This window comes from Crocuta crocuta, unplaced genomic scaffold (assembly GCF_008692635.1).
Source record: "Crocuta crocuta isolate KB4526 unplaced genomic scaffold, BGI_CrCroc_1.0 scaffold61, whole genome shotgun sequence".
NCBI classification, from domain to species: Eukaryota; Metazoa; Chordata; class Mammalia; order Carnivora; family Hyaenidae; genus Crocuta; species Crocuta crocuta.
This window is the reverse complement of record NW_027528369.1, coordinates 4,914,914-4,937,262: the sequence shown is the minus strand read 5'-3', so window position 1 is coordinate 4,937,262 and position 22,349 is coordinate 4,914,914. Positions and strand designations below refer to the sequence as shown.

General features: G+C 49.1%; 1 protein-coding gene across 1 annotated transcript in view; it reads left to right on the top strand.

Annotated features, from left to right (window-relative positions):
- Positions 1–22,349, top strand: part of LOC144223351 (polycystin-1-like protein 2) — a 92,296-nt gene that overhangs the window by 43,012 nt on the left and 26,935 nt on the right. Inside the window, exons 19-30 of the mRNA XM_077754056.1 lie at positions 313–437; positions 1,372–1,498; positions 2,159–2,290; positions 5,719–5,941; positions 6,504–6,697; positions 10,882–11,112; positions 13,043–13,144; positions 15,325–15,503; positions 17,164–17,310; positions 20,007–20,206; positions 20,855–21,072; positions 21,814–22,030. Of these exons, the coding sequence (XP_077610182.1) occupies positions 313–437; positions 1,372–1,498; positions 2,159–2,290; positions 5,719–5,941; positions 6,504–6,697; positions 10,882–11,112; positions 13,043–13,144; positions 15,325–15,503; positions 17,164–17,310; positions 20,007–20,206; positions 20,855–21,072; positions 21,814–22,030 (2,095 nt within the window). The remainder of the gene's footprint in view (positions 1–312; positions 438–1,371; positions 1,499–2,158; positions 2,291–5,718; positions 5,942–6,503; positions 6,698–10,881; positions 11,113–13,042; positions 13,145–15,324; positions 15,504–17,163; positions 17,311–20,006; positions 20,207–20,854; positions 21,073–21,813; positions 22,031–22,349) is intronic.

Below are 22,349 nucleotides of genomic sequence, written 5' to 3'. Positions count from 1 at the left end.
ATGTGACCTCCACAAGTCACTTACCCTTTACGTGCCTCTGTTTCCCTGTCTGCCGAATGGGTAAGTGAGAGCACCTACCTCAGAGCTGTCGTGAGGATGAAAAGTGTTCACATAAGTGCTGGAAACCTTGGAAGTGCTTACTCCTCATTCCCTACAGAGCCTGCTGCTCAATAAACGGCAATGTTGTCCCCTCCTCCCTCCTCTGCGCACCCCCCCCGTCCCTGCTGAAGGCCCCCCACTATGGTGGGTGACAATGAGCAAAGATGGCATATGGAGACGGCCCCACAGCAGCACCCCTGCTTCCTCTTGCAGACGGCCGCCGTGCCCCAGCTGCTCGGAGTTGTGGAGCGAGTGCAGGCTGCCCTCCTACTGGGGACACTGCCTGGGGGCCTCCCGGCCACTCTGGCCGCCCCCTCCATCTCCGTGTACACAAACAGGTAAGCAGCCGCACTGGGGTCCCCAAGAAAGCTTGTCCCCTGACCTGGCTCTTTCCACAGTCACATCCCAAGACCCTGTGAGAGGCAGAGCCCAGACAGCCAGCCTCAGAAGTGGGAGGGCTTTTCACCGAGAAGGTCCCCATGCTGGGGGTGCTTGTACCATGTAGGAAGGGAACGGCCGAGTCCACACCCCATCTTGGAGCTACCCACGAGTCCTGAGAGTTGGGTCATGTTAGAGCCGTGCAGGCAGGGAGGCTGAATGAAGGGGGCCTGCCCACCTTTAACCACGTCCCGGGTGTGCCTGGCCAAGCCCAGTGCTCCCCAGAGCTGTGGGGATTCGACAGGCACCTGTCTTGGGAGTCTGTGGACCTGAGGATGCCCTCCGCCCTGCATCCCTCCCCCTAAGAAACAGGGGCTGGATCGCACTGCAGGCCCTGCTGGGACGCCTTGGGTCCCAGGTCCCAGGGGCAGTTTTTTGAAGCGGCACTCTGACCAGAGCTAGACTCTGAAACCAGGTCCCCAGTGTAATGAGATAGGACAATGTCAAAGGCCAGAGAAGATGGGGCTGGGAACCCATGACATCACAGATCAAGTAGCTAGGGGAGCTACACCTGGAGAAAATCCCACGACAAAGTTCACTTATTCATTCAGCAAAGGATATATGGACCCCCACCGTGTGCCAGGCGCTCTCGTTGGCACTGGAGGTGCAGCGGTAAACAGAGCTGGCTAAAGCCCTGTCCTCACAGTGGGGGCAGGGGGAGGGAGGTGCCGGCTGCCTTCCATGCTGTTCCTTTGACACAAGCGTACAGAACTGCCGTTGGGGACTGAAGTAGAGCCACCCTCTCTGATGGGGTCCCTGCAGAGCAAGAACCCTTCCTCTGACACTGACTTTCTTCTCTCTCTCCTGGCACCTCTGCTCTCACCTTGTGGCCAGAATACAGCCCTGGAGTTGGCGGGGCTCCTCCGTGCACACCGCTGCCGCCAGCTCTGCAACCTTCACCCTGCCCGCGGCCTCCTCCCTCAGCTCCACGGAGTCCAGCCAGGAGCCTGTGGACATCAGGGTAATGGCAGTAATGACCTTGGGAGCAGCCCTTTACGGCCTCTAGGGCACGTGCACATGCATTTGCTCAGTTATGTTGATGATGGCACATATTACTTTCAGTACACATCACATATTACTATGCCCATTTTACAAATGAGGTGCAGCGACCTGCCTGAGGCTGCAAGCAAAATGGCAGGGCTGGGATGCAGACTCCCAAATCCATCCTTCTTCCGCTGGTCGTGGAATTTCCCCAGCAGCCTTGGTTCAATTAGTTACTGGAAATAAAGCTCTTCAGACTTCAATCCATAACTAGGAAATGGCAAGCCGAGAGCTCTTTTACTCCTGAGTTAGGGCACATCTCTCTGTTCCTCCAGCCCCAACGAAGGCAGACAAATATCTTTTTCTTGGGAACTTGTTGGCTTTGCCAAGAAAAAAGGCTCAGATGGTTTCGCAGTCTAGCAGCTGCACAACTCTAGCGGGTCTGGGTGGGTCCTCAGCCCTGAAGGGCAATCACGCACCTGGAAAGCCAGACACAGCTAACGGCGGGGTCCCACATTCACCCCATAGGGCGAGGGCCACTTGTCTGTCCCATCTTGGGAAACCTTGTCATTCACACAGGGACGCAGTCACCTTCCAGCCTTCAGGGGCCCTGGCTAGCACTCTGTGTTCTTGGTTTCAGATGATGAGTTTCCCAATGAGCCCCTTCCCAGCCCGAAGTGACTTTGACATCAGTGGAACTGTTGGTGGCCTCCGTCTGACCAGTCCCAGTGGACATCTCATACCCGTGAAGAATCTGTCGGAGAACATTGAGGTAGAAGTCAGGGGTGCTTTCAGAAGTCAAGTGACACTTCTGTCTTCTTTTTCAACTTGGTTGGGACCAAAAGTTGATTAAACAGAAGAATCATTAAGAATGGTCCATACTCTTGTCTTACACATTGTATTTCAATTTAAAACTATAAATGTACATTTTTGTCAGTCTTGGGGTGTACAATTGAAACATTTCTTTCAATATGTTGACTGGAATTTTAATCATCTTCATTACATAAACGACCCTTACAATGTGGCCTCTGAAATGTCAAATTTTCTCTAAAATGAACCAAAAACATCAGGGCACCTGGGTGGCTCAGTTGGTTAAGCATCTGACTTTGGCTCAGGTCATGATCTCTGGGTTTGTGAGTTCAAGCCCTGCAGTGGGCTCTGTGCTGTCAGCACAGAGCCTGCTTTGGATCTTCTGTCCCCCTCTCTCTCTACCCCTCCCCACCCCTCTCTCTCTCTTTCAAAAATAAATAGAAACTTTAAAATGAAGCAAAAACCTAAGCACACCATGGTGTAATACAAGATCAGATCCTTTTGAGATTTTAGTGAGTGTTTTCCTAATCTAGTTTTCTCATCAGTGACTAATTCAATAACAATATTTAGCAATTCATCTTTCCAGTGTCTTCTCAAAGCATTCAGCTTAAGTTTTCAGGCAAATAATTCTTTTCACACTAGTACTCTGTCACTTTATGTCACTCTGTGGAATATATCATTAAAATTGACCTCTACAAGCACATGTGGACATAAGCAGCTTTGGGATAAACGCATGTGCCCACTGGTGAGCTCACACCTTGACTGGCAGGAGAGAGCTGTCATAGGCTGGGTTCTCTGGGAGCAGGTGCTGAGTAAGAGCTCGGGGTGTTAGAAGTTTGCTGAGACTGGCACCTGTGAAGAGGGAGGAAGGACACCAAGACTGGGCAGAAAGAGAAGCCAGATTGGAATCCAGATCTCACAAAGCCCCAGTCAACTCAAGGGGGAGCACTGTAGCAAGTACTAGCCATTAGAATTATGTTAACCGGGCTTAGTATTTTCTGTATCTCTTGATGTTTTGATATCTTAAAAATCTTGCTGGTGAGGAAGAAAGTGCCCCTCCCAAGGCCAGCAGATCCTTACAGGTAGCAAAGGGCTTTGCCAGGGCGTACCTTTCACATGCAGACTAACCAACCCCAAGTCCATACCCCCAACCAGCCCCTTTATCTGACTCACACCAAGCCAAGATTTCCCCTGTCCTAAACCATCCCGAAGCCAGGGACCAGGTCACCAGAGATCATTCCTATAGCCCCAACGCTGCCGAAGTTATTCAAATAGGCCAACCTGAAAATGATTTATTCTGCCCTGCCTTGCCTTTCCCATGGAGATCCCAATAACAGCCCTGACCTGAGCTTTTCCCTGTGCCTACCCCTGTCTCCTGACCAGGTGCTTCCCTTGTGGCCCTGCGTGGCATGGTGGTCCCCTCCTCTCAGGAAATGTAAGCCATAAATTCTTCTTTCAATGGCATTGGCCCTTCCGCATCATCACTCAATCACCTCCATAAAATAAGATCCCTCATGTACAAATGAGACAGATGCCCCACAGCAGGCTGCTAACTATTGGCCTCATACCCCCTCCTTGCCCCCTGGATGCAGGCGGCCCCAGGGAGGGTGTGCCTCAGACGAGGTGGGCCTCTGCAGCTGGGACAGACCCTGAAGGAGCTGACAGCTAGAGCCTGTCTGTGATTGGGCAGCAGGTCCTTCCTTGAAGGGGGCTCATGGTGGACCATGCCCACGTCTAACACAGAAGGCCACCAGAAATAAACAGTGCACAGTGGGCATCAACCAACCATTAATCAATCATTAACAGAGCACCAGTTAATGTGGAACGCTGGTTTAATGGAGAATGGTTATGAGAACTTCTAACAGTAATAGCAGAATAATAACAGCTGCTAAATTTTTAGTATTATGTGTATCTGGCACTTGTCTAAGTATTTTGTATGTGATGTCATCAAAAAAATTTTTTTTAATGTTTGTTTGTTTGAAAGAGAGAGAGAAAACAAGTGGGGGAAGAGCAGAGAGAGAGGGAGACACAGAATCTGAAGCAGGCTCCGGGTTCTGAGCTGTCTGCACAGAGCCTGACATGAGGCTTGAACTCACCAACTGCAAGATTATGACCTGAGTCGAAGTCAGATGCTCAAGTGACTCAGCCACACAGGCACCTCCTTTTAAAAAAAAAAAAAAAATTAAGTATGTGATATCATTTTTTAAAATATTTTTTTGTAGTAAATGTTTATTCATTTATTTTGAGTGGGAAAGGGCAAAGAGAGAGGGGAAGAGAGAGAAGCCCAGGCAGGCTCCGTGCTGCTAACACAGAGCCCAACACAGGACTTGAATCCATAAACCATGAGACCATGACCTGAGCTGAAACCAAGAGTCAGATGCTTAACGGACTGAGCCACCTGGGTGCCCCAAAAAGGTTTTATTTTTAAGTAAGCTCTACACCCAACGTGGGACTTGAACTCACAACCCTGAGATCAAGAGTCAGAAGCTCCACCAACTGAGCCAGCCAGGCACCCCATGTATGCAATACCATTTATAATATCCTGAATGAGTCTACGTGCTCTATTGATGACAAGGAAGCAGAGGCTCAGAGTGGCTTGTTAACTGGCCAGAGGTCCCACAGCCGATACAGCACAGAGCCAAGACCCAAACAGAGGTCTCTCTGCCTCTATAGCCTGTGCTCCTAACTTACACTTTCCTTGCTTGACATCGTCATCAATATGACCACTAGTTCACACAGCACACTTCTGCAAGTTAGAAAAAGTTGGCCCTCTTTCTGTGCAGAAGCAGCCCAAGCCTTGGCATGCAGTCTGACGAGTGTGGTAGGTGAATAACGGCCCCACGGGATGTCCATATTCTCATCCCTGAGCCTGTGGAGTTGCCGCCTTACATGGCCCAGGGCACACTGAAGGGGTGATTAGGTTAAGGATCTTGAGATAGATGACCCTGGACCATGTGGGTGGGCCCAGTGTCATCCCAGTTCCTTACAAGAGGCAGAGACGGGGAATTAGTCACAGAAGACAAAAGGCTAACCTGATGACAAAAGCAGGAGGTTGGGATGATGTGAAGAGGGGCCCTGAGCCAAGGAACGTGGCACCCCCAGAAGCTGGAAAAGGCAAGGTTCTCCCCTAGAGCCTCCAGACGGCATCAGCCGGCCAACCTCGGCCCCTCAGAACTGATTCTGGACTCCTGGCCTCCAGAACTGTGAGACGGCAAATCTGTAGTGTTAGAAGCACCGAGATAAGCAGCCTCAGGAAGCTGATAAAATGAGCCCAGCAGAGTGGACCTCGGTGCCCCGGGCACTCACCCTGCCCTGCTCCGTACGGCAGCCCTGATGCTGACGGGCACTCCCATCCCAGCACACCCCTGATTTGACTGTTTCTGATGACAGATCCTGCTGCCCCGGCTTTCAGAAGAACGCAGTGAGCCAACTGTGTTAAATCTGACCAGTCCTGAAGCTTTGTGGGTGAACCTGACTTCAGACGGGGCAGCTCTGGGGATCCAGCTGCACTGGAGGCCCAATATCCCCCTCATGCTCAGCCTGGGCTACGGCTACCGCCCCAATGAGACCAGCTACGATGCCAGAGCTCACCTTCCAGCAATGGCTGCTGCAGGTAGTGCATCAACTGGGCCAGCTTCTTGGGCAGTGGGGGGAGGGTGACAACTTGAGAATCAGAAGCCATGGAGAAAAAAATTTTTTTTCCTATATTAAATGCTGATTTTTTGGTGTTATTACTAATACTACTACTACTGTTATCATCAGTATTATTTATTAGTTGGCAACATTAAGTGAGCGCTTTCTAAATGCCCTAAGCTGATAAGCACTTATAGAACTAATTTCATTGTAATCTTCATTACAACCTTTGGGATGAGCACTATGGACATTTCCTCTTGCCAGATAAGAACAGAGAGGTTAAGTAACTGGTATAAAGTCACACGGCAAATAAGGGACAGAGTCAGAACTTGAGCCCTCATCTACCTTACTTGCCAGTCATGCTGACTTGAGAATGCCTCTTCTTCTCTGCTCCTGGTCTCGGGGGAAGAGGGCTTTCCTAGGACCTCAGGGAGACCATCAAGGTCAGCTTCCCTGCCCAGTCACCTCAGTCCTTCTCTCCCATCACATTAGCCCCAGTCTCCAGGAGGCTTCGGGCTGACCTGGAGCCCTCTTTCTTGCAGATGGACTGTCCACGTGGATTCTGAACCCAGAGGATCTGCGTTTTGGAGAAGGCATCTACTATCTGACTGTGGTCCCCGAGCCTGACCTGGAGCTGAGCCCTGGCAGGGACCTCACAGTTGGCATCACCACCTTCCTGTCCCACTGTGTGTTCTGGAATGAGGTCCAGGGGACCTGGGACAACTCTGGGTGCCAGGTAAGGAGAGGACACAAAGAAGAAGACAGAGCAAGCTTGGTTTGGTGTGTCCAGCTCATTTTGGGTCCCCTTTCAGTGCCTCTGGTAGCTGTTCTGCACCCCTCCACAGGGTCTTTGCATATGCTGTTCCCTAGGCCTGGAATGCCTCTCCTTCCCCAGTCTGGTTAACTAGATCCTGCCTCCAGTATAATTTCCTTGAGAAAACTGTTCTTAACCCCCAGCCAGGTCAGATTTCCTGCTGTAAGCTCTCCCAGTACATACATCCGCTCCTCCATAGCACTACACACAGCACTAAGCCATTTCAGATTTACTCAGGAAGTCACTGAGATGATGTCTGTTCCCTCAGTGCACCAGGAGCCCCACAAGTCAGGAACAGTGTGCTTTGCTCACCACTGAGAACAAATGACCACTGAGTGAATGGACATTCATCCCCAAGGAACTGAACTCAGAGCTGAATCCTTTATTCCATGCCAGGTGCTATGTTCTGTGCTTTACTTGCATTACTCATTAGATCTCCACAATAACCCTCTAAGACAGTAGATATTCCCATTCTACAGGTGGTAAAACAAAGGCTCAGGAAAGTCAACAAATTTACCTCTAGGTCCCTTGCCTAGTAGTTGGGAGAGCTGGGACTCAGACCTAAGCCTGTCTGTCCCCAGAGCAGGAGCCTTCTGTGATACGCAGTGCTGCTTGCCCAGCCCCCTACCTAGCCTCACCAAGCCCCTGGATGGCACATGGCTCTATCAATTGCAGTCAAATCCCTGTCTCAGGTCAGCTGAGCTCTGCCCATGACAGTGTCCAGACACTGGCTGTGAGGCCATCGGAGGCCATCTCTCGTCAGTGCACCAGTGCTCCTCTTCTGCCTTCTATGCCTTAGATCTGTTCTCTTCCTGGGAAGGCCCTTCATACCTACCCTGCCCGGAAAACTCCTATGCTTTTCACCCTTCCATCTCCCACTCTAATGTCACCTTCTTGGAAGCATCCCGACATCAGGACTCTCCTCTCTGGACTTCCACAGCACTTCACACCTTCCCCAAGAAGAGCAACCTCCACATCTAGCTCAAATTTATCACATACCTGTCTCCATCTACTAGACCGTAAATACCTTCTTTCATTTATTCAATAAATATTCACCATGTGCGAGGCAGTGGGGATATAACGGTTAGAAAAAACAGTGAGCTTTCAGTCAAGCAGAGGACACAGCCAAGAAGCAAATGCCACACATAATCAAATGACAATGGTCACAAGTAGTGTAAGAAGCCAGGCTCCAGCAGAGCCACAGAAGGGGACTCAGAGCCAAGTTCCTTCCGGGTTTGTTTCTGCTACAGCTTCGGCTCCCTTGTCAACTCCTGCCCTGGCTTCCAGCCCCCACATGGAGGGAGTTCCCCAAAGTGCCAGGAAGAAACGGGTGCATCACGACGTCCAAGAAACAGCATGTTCCCCACGCCCCCAGTAGAGCCCTTTGTACCTCGTGAACAAGGCGCTGGGTGTGTTGCGAGTCCTCACTCCTGGCAGCTGATGCCCACGCTGCTGGCCTGGGGTGCCCTGCAGGCTGTCCTCAGGGGCCCGAGGCTCAGAAAGAGAGATGGTGTAGCCACTGGGGGTGTGGGCTCTCCCATCAGACAGATCCGGGTCCAATCCCACTTCATCAGTACTAGGCAGGTGACTTTGGGCAGGTCAGTGCACCTCTCTCAGCTTTCTCATCTGAATATGGGGACAAAGGCTGGTTCCCACTTACAGGTGGGGTGGGGTGGCCCGGACAGGAATAGAGGGATGAAGCAGTTAGTGTGGGGGCTGGCACGTAGTGAGTGCTCCAGAGTAGAGTCGCTCATGTGTTGAACAATCTGAACGTAGAGAAGACAACACGGCATATGAAATGGAAATCAAGGAAACAATGAACATGGGACTTGGGTGGTGGCTGGGTTGAGGACAGACTAGGGGAGGACTACTCAGCTCAGTGTAAGTTATTGGAACGTTCCTAGCTTTTGAGTAGGGTAGGGGTTCTCAGGTTCTCATGTTATTGAAAATATACACCTACTAATACATATATACACGAATGCAGGACATACAAAAGTCAGATGTAGGAGTGTGTCACAGACCAAAAGTTATATGAATACAATATCGTATACATGGTGCTCATTATATAGAGGTAGATACAATACAAACACAGATACAGATACAGATACAGATATATAGATAGAGATATCCCTGAGGGGCCATAAATAAGTAAATGGGATGAAAATCAGCCCCAAATTCTCTACACAGCTAAAGAAAGCTCTAAGTCTGTGGACTGCAGACCTTCTCAAGAGTAAAAGCAGAATTGTCACAAGGGGTCTGAGAATCTATTCCTGCTTAAATATTTTCTCAAAGGTCACTAAAGGTGCAACTACTATAGCAAGGGTACGCACACATGTATTCCCAGAGTTCAGGAGGCTCTCCTGCTGGAAGGGTTGGGAAAGCCCAGGAAGACAAAGATGTAGGCGTATAAAGCCTGGCCCCTGGGCACCCAACACTGAGACGCTCCCTGCTTGGTTTCTTCTCTGAAACCAGCTCCACGCCTTCCGGGCACCCCAGGTGTTCCCAGAAGGCCCACGGCTGCATGCCAAATGCTGACCAGGATTGGGAAACAGTGAGAGAAGCAGTGGAGCAAACACGAAACTAAGATCCATGTGAAATCTGTCCGTAAACAGTTGGTGTCGTGCCCATGTGGCCCCTTGCTGGGCCGCTCGTTAGGGAAGACAAGAGTTACCTGCTGGGGCGCTGTGGGCTGCAGTGGGTTCTTCCTCATGCGCTGAGCAGAGAACCTGCTGCGTGACCGTGTTTCCCGCTCCCTCCCACCTTACCACCTCCTGGTAGACTCTGGAATGAAATGCGGTGCTGAGTTGTGGGGTTGGACATAATCTCTGCCCACCAAATGGCTCTGGGGTGGGGGCGGTAACTGAAAGTTGACAGAAGGATTCAGAAAAGGCCCTAAGCACAAGGTGTGAATTAAGGGCACAGATGGGGGCCCCCGGCCCGGTCCATCCTGTCTCCCCGTCCCCCACCCCAATCTCCTGGTCCTGTACCACCAGGGGACCATGTAAACAAGCTCTATCCACACAGCTTGCACTCACAGCCATGTCCTGGCACCCTCGAGCCCAGCGGTGGGCACACCCGTGGCCAGTCCATCAGAGAAGAGTGATCCTGAGGAACAGGCCTGTGCAGGTGCTAGAAGCAAGGAATTACAGGTCCAGGTCCCAAACCATAGTCGAGAAGTGCGAGTCCCAGGGCCAGAACTATGGTAAAACAAGTGAGACATCTATAGTGCAAAATTCAAGGAGGGCTTCATCCTCAGGGTCACCTAGGGCCTCACCCTAGACACAGTGAGTGGTATGTGCTGTGGGGTAGGCATGTCACTGGGGCCCCTCACTCCCTGTCTCGTGCGTGCAGACAGGTACTGCCTGAGGCCACCTTGAGTGGCACTCACCTAAAGCATGAGCCCAGGCTAGGGGCCTCGGGTGCCTAAACCTAAGGAGGTTGAAATTTAGGGAGCACTTTCCTGGTGCTGAGACACCAGTTCAGGATTTAAACATTTGCCCTTCCCTTTTGTTTACATGATTCCCCAGTCTCAGGTTTTTTTTGTTTTGTGGGGTTATTATTTTTTTTAATCTTCAGTGTGAGATAACCAATCATCCTAGCTTGTCCAGGACGGGGGAGCTCCCAGGACTCAAGACTCTCATTTTTAGAAAAGGAAAGCCCCTGGAAATCTGAGATGAGCTGATTACCCTGGATGGCCTCTCAGCGCCTCGCCCATTCCTGGCATAGACTTTGCACTCAACACACATCTGTCCAATGAGTGAGCCTCAGAAGGAGAATGTACTGGAATCATGTGCACCAAAGTTGTGATAATGGCTGCCAATGGAAGGTGGAGGACAGAAGGAACTTCACCTTCATCCACAATACTTCTTTAAAAGGGCAAAGAAGACTCATGAGATTATACAGGTGCCCATTGAGAATGATGGGTACCAAGATACTTGTTATAGATAATATTCTTGACATTTAAAGATTTTTAGTTAACTAAAAAAGCTCAAGAGAATCATAGAGCTGGTCTCCCCAGGGCTCCTCAGGAACTGTCCACCTCCCTTGGGCTTAAAGTAAGCCAGAGACATGCTGGTATTCCCACCAGGGCCTCTTTGGGGTTGCAGGTGGGGCCAAGGACCACCCCCTCCCAGACACACTGCCTCTGCAACCACCTCACCTTCTTTGGAAGCACCTTCCTGGTGATGCCCAATGCCATTGATGTCCGCCAGACTGCCGAACTCTTTGCCACCTTCGAGGACAACCCTGTGGTTGTGACCACCGTGGGCTGCCTCTGCGTGGCTTACGTGCTGGTGGTGATCTGGGCAAGGAGGAAGGACGCTCAGGATCAGGCCAAGGTGAGGTTGCATGATCCACAGGAATGGGAGGAAGGAGCAGGGGGTGTTCCCTTTCAGGAACTCCAGGGGATGGAGCTCAGCTGGGGAGCCAAAGGGCCAGGAGCAAATCCAGGTCATCCCAGGTAAGCCAGCTCCTCAGCCTCATTATATGTAAAATGTCCACTCTCATCAAGTTGTCAGGAAGATTATTCTACTGACCATTTATTGAGGATTTACTATATGCCAGGGATTATCCCATTTAATGTTCACTGCACCTCTAAGAAGAAGGTTGAGAGGTCCCAAGGCCACCCTCAAGTCCAGCAATTTGCTGGGCAGATTCACAGAATTCAGAAAAGCCATGGTACTCATGATTATGGTTTATTTCAGTAAAGGATGCAGATTAAGATCAGTAAAGGGAAGGGTCCAGGAGAGATCCAGAAAGAGCTTCTGACTGTACTTTTCCAGGGGAGCTGTATGGACAGACTGCATTCTCTAGTGATGGCACGTGACAGTTCACATGGAGCTCACCTGAGCCCTGGTGTCCAGGGTTTAATGGGGGATCAGTCACATACATATGGAGTGCCCACAAGACTGAGTTCTGTTGCTCGATCTCCAACAAATCACCCACCATCACCACCACCACCCAGAGGTCAGACTGACACAGGATGGCCCAAAGCCCTCTTCATACATCACATTGTTAGCAGAGACCACCTGATGTGGACCAAGCTACTCAAAGACACTCTTATCAGGTAGGAAATTCCAAGGGCTCAGGGGTTATCTCCAGGAGCTGGCCAAGAGCCAGGCCTTTCTTTGAAATGTATAGGGTTTGGACAACCCAGTCCTCCTGAGTTCACCATTAACTGCATGGTGCCTCTATCATCTTACAGAGGAAGAGACCAAAGATCAGGGAGGGCAACTAACTGGTCCAAAGCCGCCTCCAAGAAGCCAGAATTCAGACCCACATCTGCCTGACCATAACTCAGGTCTGAGGGTAGAAACGAGATCAACAACAAACTGCCAACAACAAAGCTCTGATTACTTTTCTAATATATGTGCTGTGTCTGACACTTAATAAGCCTTCAGCAAAATTCTGTGAGTGTCTGAGTGAGCACATAAATGCTTGCAAGGATGCACCGTCACAAAGTTCTGAAATATTCTCCATTTCCCACCCTCCCCCCACACAGCAACATCTCTCAGGATGTGAAGGTGGCACAAAACTTAATAAGCTAATAGTTGCAGCATTTATACTGCTGTCTTTGATTCACATGAGGGAGTAAACATTAATACTTCAAATACCTCACCTGTCAATTGGTTCCCAAGCAAGAGACTTTGCAATAGAGTTGAGCATGCAGGGTGCTTCACAAGGAGAGCCTGGGATCACAGATGTCCCGAGTTGGGTCTAGATGCCCAGGTCCTGAGCATGCCCAGACACCACATCAAACTGGCACTGCATGTCAGCCTCCCCAGGAGGGCATATGACCTCAGTAGAGGTGGCTCTCACATCCTTGACAACTGGGGCAGCAAGCTGTCCATTGGTGGGAGACCTGGGTGGCTCATCCCAGAGCCCACTGCAACCTCTAGTGCAGCTTTGTTTTCTTTTGCTGCTAAACCACCTTGTCATTCATTCCTTTTAAATTCCCTGAGAGTCCTGATCTGGTTACCAATGGTAGAAATTCTAGATAAACAGAGTTTGTATCATTCACCAGATCAGAACGTTCTCAGCTTAATACCAAGTTCATTTCCAGTTTGACTACTTTTAAGTCATATTAAACTCATTTTGTACTATTTTATTTTAAAAGTTTATTTTACTGGTTCTCACCTAATGGAATTAATAAATAACACACATAATTTTGCTCTCTTCCCTTGTCATGAGTGCCCAGCTCACTCTTGGCTGCTGTGTAGTGGATGAACCCAGTGAACAGAGCCCTCCTAATGCCATCCTTCTGTCCAGGTGAAGATCACAGTTCTGGAGGACAATGATCCCTTTGCCCAGTACCACTACCTGGTGACAGTCTACACTGGACACCGGAGAGGGGCAGCTACTTCCTCGAAGGTACCTGGCCATGCAGGATGCCCCTGGGTTGATCAGTATCTCCCACCCAGCAAAGCCCTTGCTGGCCCATTGTTGAGTCACGTTAGCATAGTGGATGTACTGTTGTAGAGGTATTTTTTTTCTCTTTTCATTTAAAAAAAATTTTTAATGTTTTATTTATTTCCAAGAGAGAGAAGACAGCATGAGCAGGGAGGGTNTTTTTGGTAAAAAAAAAAATCACCCCAAGCCTCAATATTTAAAAAGATAAAGCAGGAATGGGTTAAGGGAGAGTTGGAATCTAGCATTCTACCACTGGTCGTCTCCCTTATCCGTATCAAGGAGTAACTCAGTTAGTAACCTGCATACAAATTTGCTCACATATGACGAACACTCAGTAAACTTATCAATAGGTAGAGAGAAACCAGAATCCTTCAGAGAGAAGGGAGAAAAGAAAGAAAGAAACAGTGCCTCCCATTTGAAAACAAGGAGTCTTAGGTTAGATTTTTTTGGGGTAAACTGATTAGCTAGCATCTAGCTAAAAGGTCAGGCTGAGCCATCAGTCCTTGAGCAGGCTGACTGGAGGTCGTAAAGAAATTATTCTACTTCCTTACAAATTCTCTGAGGTTCTCCACATTTGGCTGTGGAGCATCCAGCAGGTTGTCTCTAATGTGTCAGCATCCTGAGTCAAGTCTGCCCTGTGCCACGTTCCTCATCTCAGTACACTCCCTTTGACAGCAGCCTCCACGGTTCTGTTACTAAAACCGCGGGCTCAATGGAGCACAGTTTGAGAAACACTGGCACTGTGCATCCTATCTCAGAGGAAGCTCCATTGTTTTTTTTGTTTTTTTTCAAAAATGACGTTAAGCTTCATTACAACAGGGCATTTGTCTATTCACTTATTTTTTTTTAAATCTTATTTTTACTTACGTATACATTTATTTTTTATTTTAAAAATAGTTTTATTTTTATTTATTGCTGTGTCTTAGGTCCTCAACCAGCTAACATAGAGTAAGAGCTCAGTAACTGTTTGTTGAATAAACATAGGAATTCATTTCATCCATGTAATGAAACATTCATCTTATTTCTGTTTGACACTAAAGAGTCTACCTTAATAGGAAAGAAGTGAAAACCTGTGATTCGCAGGCCATTTCTCTTTCTGGAGAGTTGAGTCACATTTCCATTTGATATTGTCTTAGTTTGGATACTTAGTAGAGGCCCGGGACGCTGTTAAACATCCTACAATGCACAGGAAAGCCCCCACAGCAAGGAGTGATCTGGCCCAGGATGTCTACAGTGGAGAGCCCTGCTGTGGAAGCAGACAAGGATCCGAGTATAAGTAGTGAGAGGGGGATCCTAGGACACCCCAATAGGGGACTGGGAAGCTGATAGGAAGGGAAGGAACTGATAAGGGGTGCATTATCAAATCCATTACCTCTCTGGGCAGCTGGAGCCTAATTCCACTACGGAGGTAGGCAACATGGGCTTCCCAAAATCATCCCAGCTGAGGGCTGAGAGAACTGGGCCACTTACCCACCAATCCCATCAGTCACTGGTGGAGAACAGTGTGTATCGCCATTAATTCTCTGGCACTTCCAGCCTCTGTTCTAACAGCTCAAGAAACCCCAGGAAAGAGACAGCTGCTGGCAGTCGGACGTGGGTGCAGGGGTGCTGCAGTGGTGAGGCTGAGGGATGTGGGCAGAGTGTAGGTGGCAGTTCGGTGGCTGTTTTTGCTCAGGAAATCAGCCACGCTCATCACCATCACCTGGACAGCTGCAGCAAAATAGATTCCTGGGCCCTGGCCCCAGGATTTTTAGTTGGGAGGTCTGGAGTGGGGCCTAGGAATATGGGCACTCGTGCATTCGTGTCTCAGGGCCAGGCACTCTGGGAGACACTGGAAATATGATGTTAGGGAGGAAACCAGTCCCTACCCTATAGCCCTTACAAATAAATATACAGGAAGTTTAAAAAGATTACCAGGAAGCATTTTATAATTCACGCTAAATACACAAATGCAGATCATATCACCCTACGTCTTCATACATCCGAAAAATAACTCAGCAGGCCCACAATGGGAGGAGAGGAGAGAATGAAGGGGCCGTGTTATGTTGGTTTTCAATGGTTTCTGGGCACTTCCAAGGACACATGGCCAGCAGGGCCTGGTTGCCATGTGGAGTTGGCCTTTCCTAGTCTCTGGATTTCAGGTGACTGTCACCCTATATGGCCTGGATGGAGACAGTGAACCCCACCATCTGTCAGACCCTGACATTCCAGTTTTTGAGCGAGGAGGAGTGGATGTCTTCTTACTTTCTACCCTGTTCCCCCTGGGGGAACTGAGGGGTCTACGGCTGTGGCATGACAACTCAGGGGACCGGCCATCCTGGTAAGTCAGGGGTGGGCACACTATGAGAACCCACTAAGTGCCAGCCCAGGGCTGGTCACTGTGCATTTCCTGCCTGGCCAATCCGTACATGCCTTGGCAAACACATAGAATGGATCCCTACTTCACTGATAAGGACACTGAGGGTCAGAGAGGCCCACCCATCCATGAGCCACACATATGGGATCAGCAGCTAGAAGGACTGGAAGTTGCAACCCTGGAGTCCATTGCTACCTCCACCCTTGGCACATTTGCAGCATCAACCTGTCACTGAGACCCCAGTTCTCCATCTGTAAAATGGGGACAGGTGCCCATAGAGGGGACTAAATGAGACACTGGCTGATTCTATAGTAGAAGAAGTAAGAGCAGCCACTACTCTTGAGCACTAGGCTAAGCCTTCCCATTTCTGTGCCTTTTCTCATTGGCTCCTCAACAATGACCCTTAGGGACAAGTAGTCTCATTCTTGTTCTGCAGGTGGGAAAAATCTAAGCTCAGGGAAGGTAAGTGACTTGCCCAAGGTCACACAGCTAGCAAGCTCAGAGCCAAGAATCTACCCCTTCTGGGTGAGGCCAAGACTAACCACCTAGATAGTCATTTCCACCCTGACCACCCATCAGCGACTTGCAACTTTAGAAAAACACAACACTTCTATTGCTCTTTAATTTACCTAAGAGATTACACATTACTGCTTCAAGTGCTGTACGTTGGACCCTGAGATACTGCTGAGTATGCAGGGTGCCTGGGACCAGCCCCTGGGAAGGGAGAGAAGGAAGCAGGAGGAGCAGAGAGCAGAGGGAGCAAAGCGTTGATACAGCACAACAGTGCGCTGACTCTCCACAGGGAGCTCTAGAGTGTCCTGAGTTGGGCTGAGATGTCCAGGTCTTGACCACACCCAGGCACTGCACCCACCAGTCACTGGATGTTGGTCTCCCTAGGACACTGTGTGACCTCAACAGAGGTGGCTCTCACATTCCTGACAGGGCTGTCCTCCTGAAAATGAGAAAATGCATGTCCAGAGCTTCTGAGCATAGCCCACATTACACAGCAAATGCTCAGTAGAGAGCAGCTGTTGATACCATCACTATTCTTGCTGGTCATAAAGCAACAGGGGAAATGGCTGCTCCTGCATCAGACATCCCAACAGAGGTGAGATGGCTTCTTTTCTTACCTGGGCCTCAAAGATTCAGATCAGGTTAGACGATACCCTGGAAGTCCTGAGTCCAAAATAGATGGCTCATTCTCTGGGTGGAAGCCCGCAGGAAGACGAGGCTTTGTGTGCCCAAGTCTGCACCTCCCTGAATGCTCACAATTTAGACAACTTGGCTTCTCTCACTTGTGCCTGGATGCTGGCCCTGGGCTTGCTGCCCTGAACTAGGGTTAATAGTTTCAGAATGTACCCTCTTGCAGCATCTCTGTAAACAGGTGGCAGGCTGCAAGACGTGGCTCTCTACACTAGCTGAGGTCCCCATGTGAGGCCAAATTCACTCACTCGCTGATTGGGGCGTTTTGGTCAAGGCACCAAGAACAATGGAGAAAAATATAAAGTCTCTCTTTTCAGGAGCTCTTGTTCTGGGCTCAGGTTTGCAAAGGTGTTACCTTCATGATATCCAAAGAAGCCTCACCCCCCAACCTTGTCCTCAAAAGTGTGGGTCCCTCCTCCAGGTACGTGAGCCGGGTGCTGGTGCATGACCTGGCAATGAACCAGAAGTGGTATTTCCTCTGCAACTCATGGCTGTCCATCGATGTCGGAGACTGTGTCCTTGACAAAGTATTTCCGGTGGCCACAGAGCAGGACAGGAAACAATTCAGGTACTTTTTTCTTTTCTTTTTAAGCAAATGCTGTTCACTTTATTCTTTCATCTCTAGGGAAGTTGCATCGCAATCCAGGTAAAGCAAACTAAAAGCATGTTTCAGCTATGGGACTGGATACCTTCAAGTGTGTGACATTAACAACCCTCAGTTTTTCTTGCTGGGACTGAGGGGCCCTGGAGGGACATGGACCCTCAGAACGACCTTTGAGGTGGTGAAAACGGATGGAACGTTATTCATATTTCTTTACACATGTCGTAGAATAGTATGTTTTATATGACTGAACAGCCTGATTTGACAGGTGATTTCATGTCTGGCCATCTGGGGCTCCTCCTTCATGCTATTTTACCCAACAGGAGTGTTTCAGTGCATGTCTCCCTTGGCTTACTTCCTTCTCTCCACATCTGCCCAAACACATACAAGCAGATACAAATGTACACACACGCTCACGTGCACATACACAACATGACAGACTGTTGTTTATTTCAAATCTTTTAAAATGGCACTACTCCTACTATGTCACTTTTCTTCTTTGATGATACACCATGAACATCTTTCTTTTTTTTTTTTAATTTTTTTTTTTTAATGTTTTATTTATTTCTAGGGGAGAGAGAGAGAGACAGCGTGAGCAGGGGAGGGTCAGAGAGAAAGGGAGTCACAGACTCTGAAACAGGCTCCAGGCTCTGAGCTGGCAGTCAGCACAGAGTCCGATGCGGGGCTCGAACCCACGAACCGCGAGATCATGACCTGAGCGAAAGTCGGACGCTTAACCGACTAAGCCACCCAGGCGCCCCTTTGAACATCTTTCCAAGAGAGTATGTCTGGGTCAGACTTTCCCTTCTTGGCTGCACGATAATCCGTAGACTGGATGTCCCACAACTAATTCAACCATCCTATCAATGGACACTAAGTCTGCTCCCATCCAATATTAGAAAATCAAGAGACTCCACAAACACCTGGCAAGTATGAAAATGCGGCCAAGTATGTTCCTGCCTGATGTCAGTCTGCTCGAGCTAGGGACCAACTTTCCTCTTATACGGGCCATGTACACTCTGTTTTGCCACAGTCCCCACTCACTCCCTATTACCTTACCCCCAACTCACTTCACTCATTTACTTGACTTGTTAACCTCTACCAGGTCCCTTTAGGTATTTGAGTTTGTGACCTCTAATTTATTTGTTTTTATTTTATTTTTGAGAGAGAGAAACAGAGACAGAGACAGAGAATCTTAACTAGGCTCCACAATCAGCACAGAGCCTGATGTGGGGCTCGATCTCACAACCCTGGGATCATGACATTAGCTGAAGTCAAGAGTCAGATACTTAACTGACTGAGCCACCCAGGTGCCCCATGACCTCTACTTTAAATGGCTTCTGAGTTAGGTTCAAAAACACAGTCTGTTTCTAGTACATTTACCGAAAGGTGACTTTCCCTCCTAGCTGCCACTGTGAACAGCTCAGCCTGCAAAAGGAACAAGTCTGAGCCAGAGAGACCTGGCCCCCAGGAGAAGTATAGCACAGATGTAGGCACACACTGCACAGTTCCACATGCCTGCTACTGACTTGCTGCACGACCCTGGAAAAGTCACTACACCTCTCCAGGTCACAGCTTCCACATCTGAAAAATGAGTCATGTGGTGTGCCTACCCCATGGGGACCTGTGCAGGTCCTGTGAAGTGATGTGGGGCGCATACTGAGCACAGCAAGTGCTCAGAGTTAAGTGCTCGATTACAACAGCAGATATTGTCCCTCCCATTGCATCAAATCAGTGATGCCTGGAAATGAGACAAAGAGTCATGTGAAGGCAGAACCATGTCACTTCCCCATGAATCCTGGTGCCCGACAGAGCACAGGGTACACAGCACCAGGCTCACCAAATATTTGGTGAAGGGTCAATAAATTAATGATGAGTAGAACAACCACATGGAATATCACTGCTGTTGGCAGCTGACCTATCTCCTTAAGCATCTCTGAGTCCAGGCCACTTACGCAGAACAGAATGGCAGTCAAAGTACAACCTTGAGGGGTGCTGGCACTGGCCACCAGAACGGGCGCCAACTGGGAGCATCAGTTCTGCACACTCAGGAGAATCAGGGCCCCTATGCCACTCCTGTGGTTAGACTACATTCTGCTCACAGGGAAATAACACAGATTCTTAAGGGGAATATGCCATTTTCAGAAACCCTGTCTTGCAATTTTTATTCTCTCAAACTGAGTCTGAACCTACAGCCTCGAATTTTTAACCAGCATCCTCTAAGGCAAAAATTATAATAAACCTAATGATATTACAGTTAATTACTGTATGAAAATTATAACAAAAGTAATTGCTAACACTGATGAATATTCACATGTATGCCAGCTACTTTACCAAATGCTTGACAAAAATGATCACAATCCTTTCAACAATCCCATTAGGCAGGTTCTGTTATTATCCCCATTTTACAGACAAGTGACGTGGAAAAAGCATAAAGTAACTTGCCTGAGGGCACACAGCGAGTGGCAGGGCTATCTAGGATTGCAATTCACTCTGTTCAGAGCCCCCACCATTAACTCTGAATGATGCTAAGACGCTGTGTCTTCGGCATTAGAGAGAGTAGAGGATAAATCTTAGAGACAGCCCTTCCCTCCCATCCCAGGATTGGTCTGACGAGACCAGCCCTCTCCCATTCCTGCCTCTCTCTCCCTGCCTCTTCACAGCCACTTGTTTTTCACGAAGACCTCCACAGGCTTCCAGGACGGGCACATTTGGTATTCCATCTTCAGCTGCTCAGCTCGGAGCAACTTTACCCGTGTCCAGAGAGTGTCTTGCTGCTTCTCTATGCTCCTCTGCACCATGCTGACCAGCATCATGTTCTGGGGTGTTCCCAAAGACCCAACGGAGCAAAAGATGGACTTGGGTAACTCGTACTGTCATGATGGTCAGGGCTGGTGGCCAGTGGGTGCCTTCCCCAGGTCCCAAGGCCACCTTGAGATTCAATAATTCTCTAGAAGTATTTACAGAAGTCAGAAACACCATTACACTCATTTCAGAGGAAGGATATAGATTTCAGGGGAAAGCAAAGACGTGCATGGGGTTGGGCCCGGGGAGATCAGGTGCAAAGATTCCAGCTGTCTTCTCCCAGGCATCTGTGACAATACTCACCCCTCCCGACAGCGACGTGTGACAACACACATGCAGTACTGCCAACCAGGGACGCTCACCTGAGCCCTGGTGTCCAGAGTTTTTATTGGGGTTTGCTCACATAGACAAAGCTGATCCCCACATGGCTGACTTTAGCCTCTGGCCCCTCCAGAGGTTGAGGTGATACTGTGTGGCCAAGGGCCTCACCATAAATCACTATTAACATAGACTATAGAGTGTGGCCCAAGACCTCAGGGAAACAAAGGTGTACCTACCAGGCAGAACATCCCAAGAGCTTAAAGGTCACCTCCCAGGGGCCACTCAAGGGCCAGACTTCTCTGTGGGCAATGTGAGTCCTTACTGTTCAGCCACCTTCTAGAAGTGGTGGAGAATCTCCATTGACCCTTTCCCTCCTCTGTCCTAGGTAAAATTGAATTCACTTGGCAGGAAGTGATGATTGGACTGGAGAGCTCTCTCCTCATGTTCCCCATCAACCTCCTGATTGTTCAGATCTTCCGAAACACTCGTCCTCGGGTCACTAAGGAGCAGAATGCTGGGAAATGGGACAGGGGCTCCCCCAGCCTGGCCCCCTCACTGCAGCCCATGGAGGATGGCCTTCTGACACTTGAAGTGGTGACCAAGGCATGTCTTCAAGCTTGGCGGTGTGTGGGTGTTCTAGCCTGAATGCAGGGGGAGAACTGAGGCTCAAGGCCTGGCAAGCCCACGTTGTCTGACAGCATCAGTCACCAAGATTCATCAACTATACACATGTGTGTTTACACACACACATGCACACATATGTATACCACAATGCATGTGTACACGTATATGGGCACTGCACAGGTGCACACATATATATGCACACACCTAAAGACATGTACACATGCATGTGCACACACATATACAAAGACATAAAAATGTATACATACACTTGCACACATATATATGTACATGCACACACGCCTTCATACACACACATGCACACAGACATACACACAAACATCTACATGTATGCACACACAATTTTTGAGTACCTTGTGTGTACAAAATATTACACCTTTAGTATAGAAACCCATATTCCATATTCACAGAAACCGAAGGGACTCCTTCTGCATTCATGTACTCAACGAACATTTACTGAGCACCTACTACACACCACCACCCTTTGAGAAATACAGCCTGGAATGTGTCAGTTCAAATCCTAGAAGAGGGACTCTATAAGTAACAAAATGGAAGCTCAGGGTGGTCCAATGTCACGTCTCAACAGGCAAAGCTGGGATCCAAACCCAGACTGCAAAGCCCTGGGGTGGATGTTCTTGACCACTCTGCTGCCCCCTCACGTGTAGCTCACCTTCCTCTTACCCAACCTGGGCTGACTTGCAGGATATGTGGAGACTCGTCAGCTCCCTGTTTAAAGCTCTGAAGGTGCCATCTCCTGCCTCTGGCTGGGAGTCAGTGACCTTGATGGACATTAACCAACTGCTGGCCTTAGTGGAAGATGTCATCTGTGTGCAGAACATGATAGGGCAGGAGTCCTGGGAGGAAGCCAAGCAGAGAGAGGACTCTTTCACACTCACTCTGGGGTCTGCACAAGTGGAAGGTAAGTCCTGACGTTTCTAATCTGGAAAAGGGGACCAGGTGGAGACAGGACTTAGGGCTGCATCTGGATCACTAGACCTATGCAGTGGGTCTCACCAAACTCCACTGCAACCACCTTCCATCACCTCCCTCTCTGTACACAGGCAACCCCTCTCTTCACAACACCAAGCTGCCTTCCCGCTAAAGGCCTTCGTATGTGCCTGTCCTTTCATTTAGAATATTTTTTCTCCTCTCCTCTCTAGTTCCTAATCAGGCTTTAGTCTTGGTTTAAGCACTCCTTCCTCAGGGGAGCAACCCTACCCCCAATGCTCACAACAGGG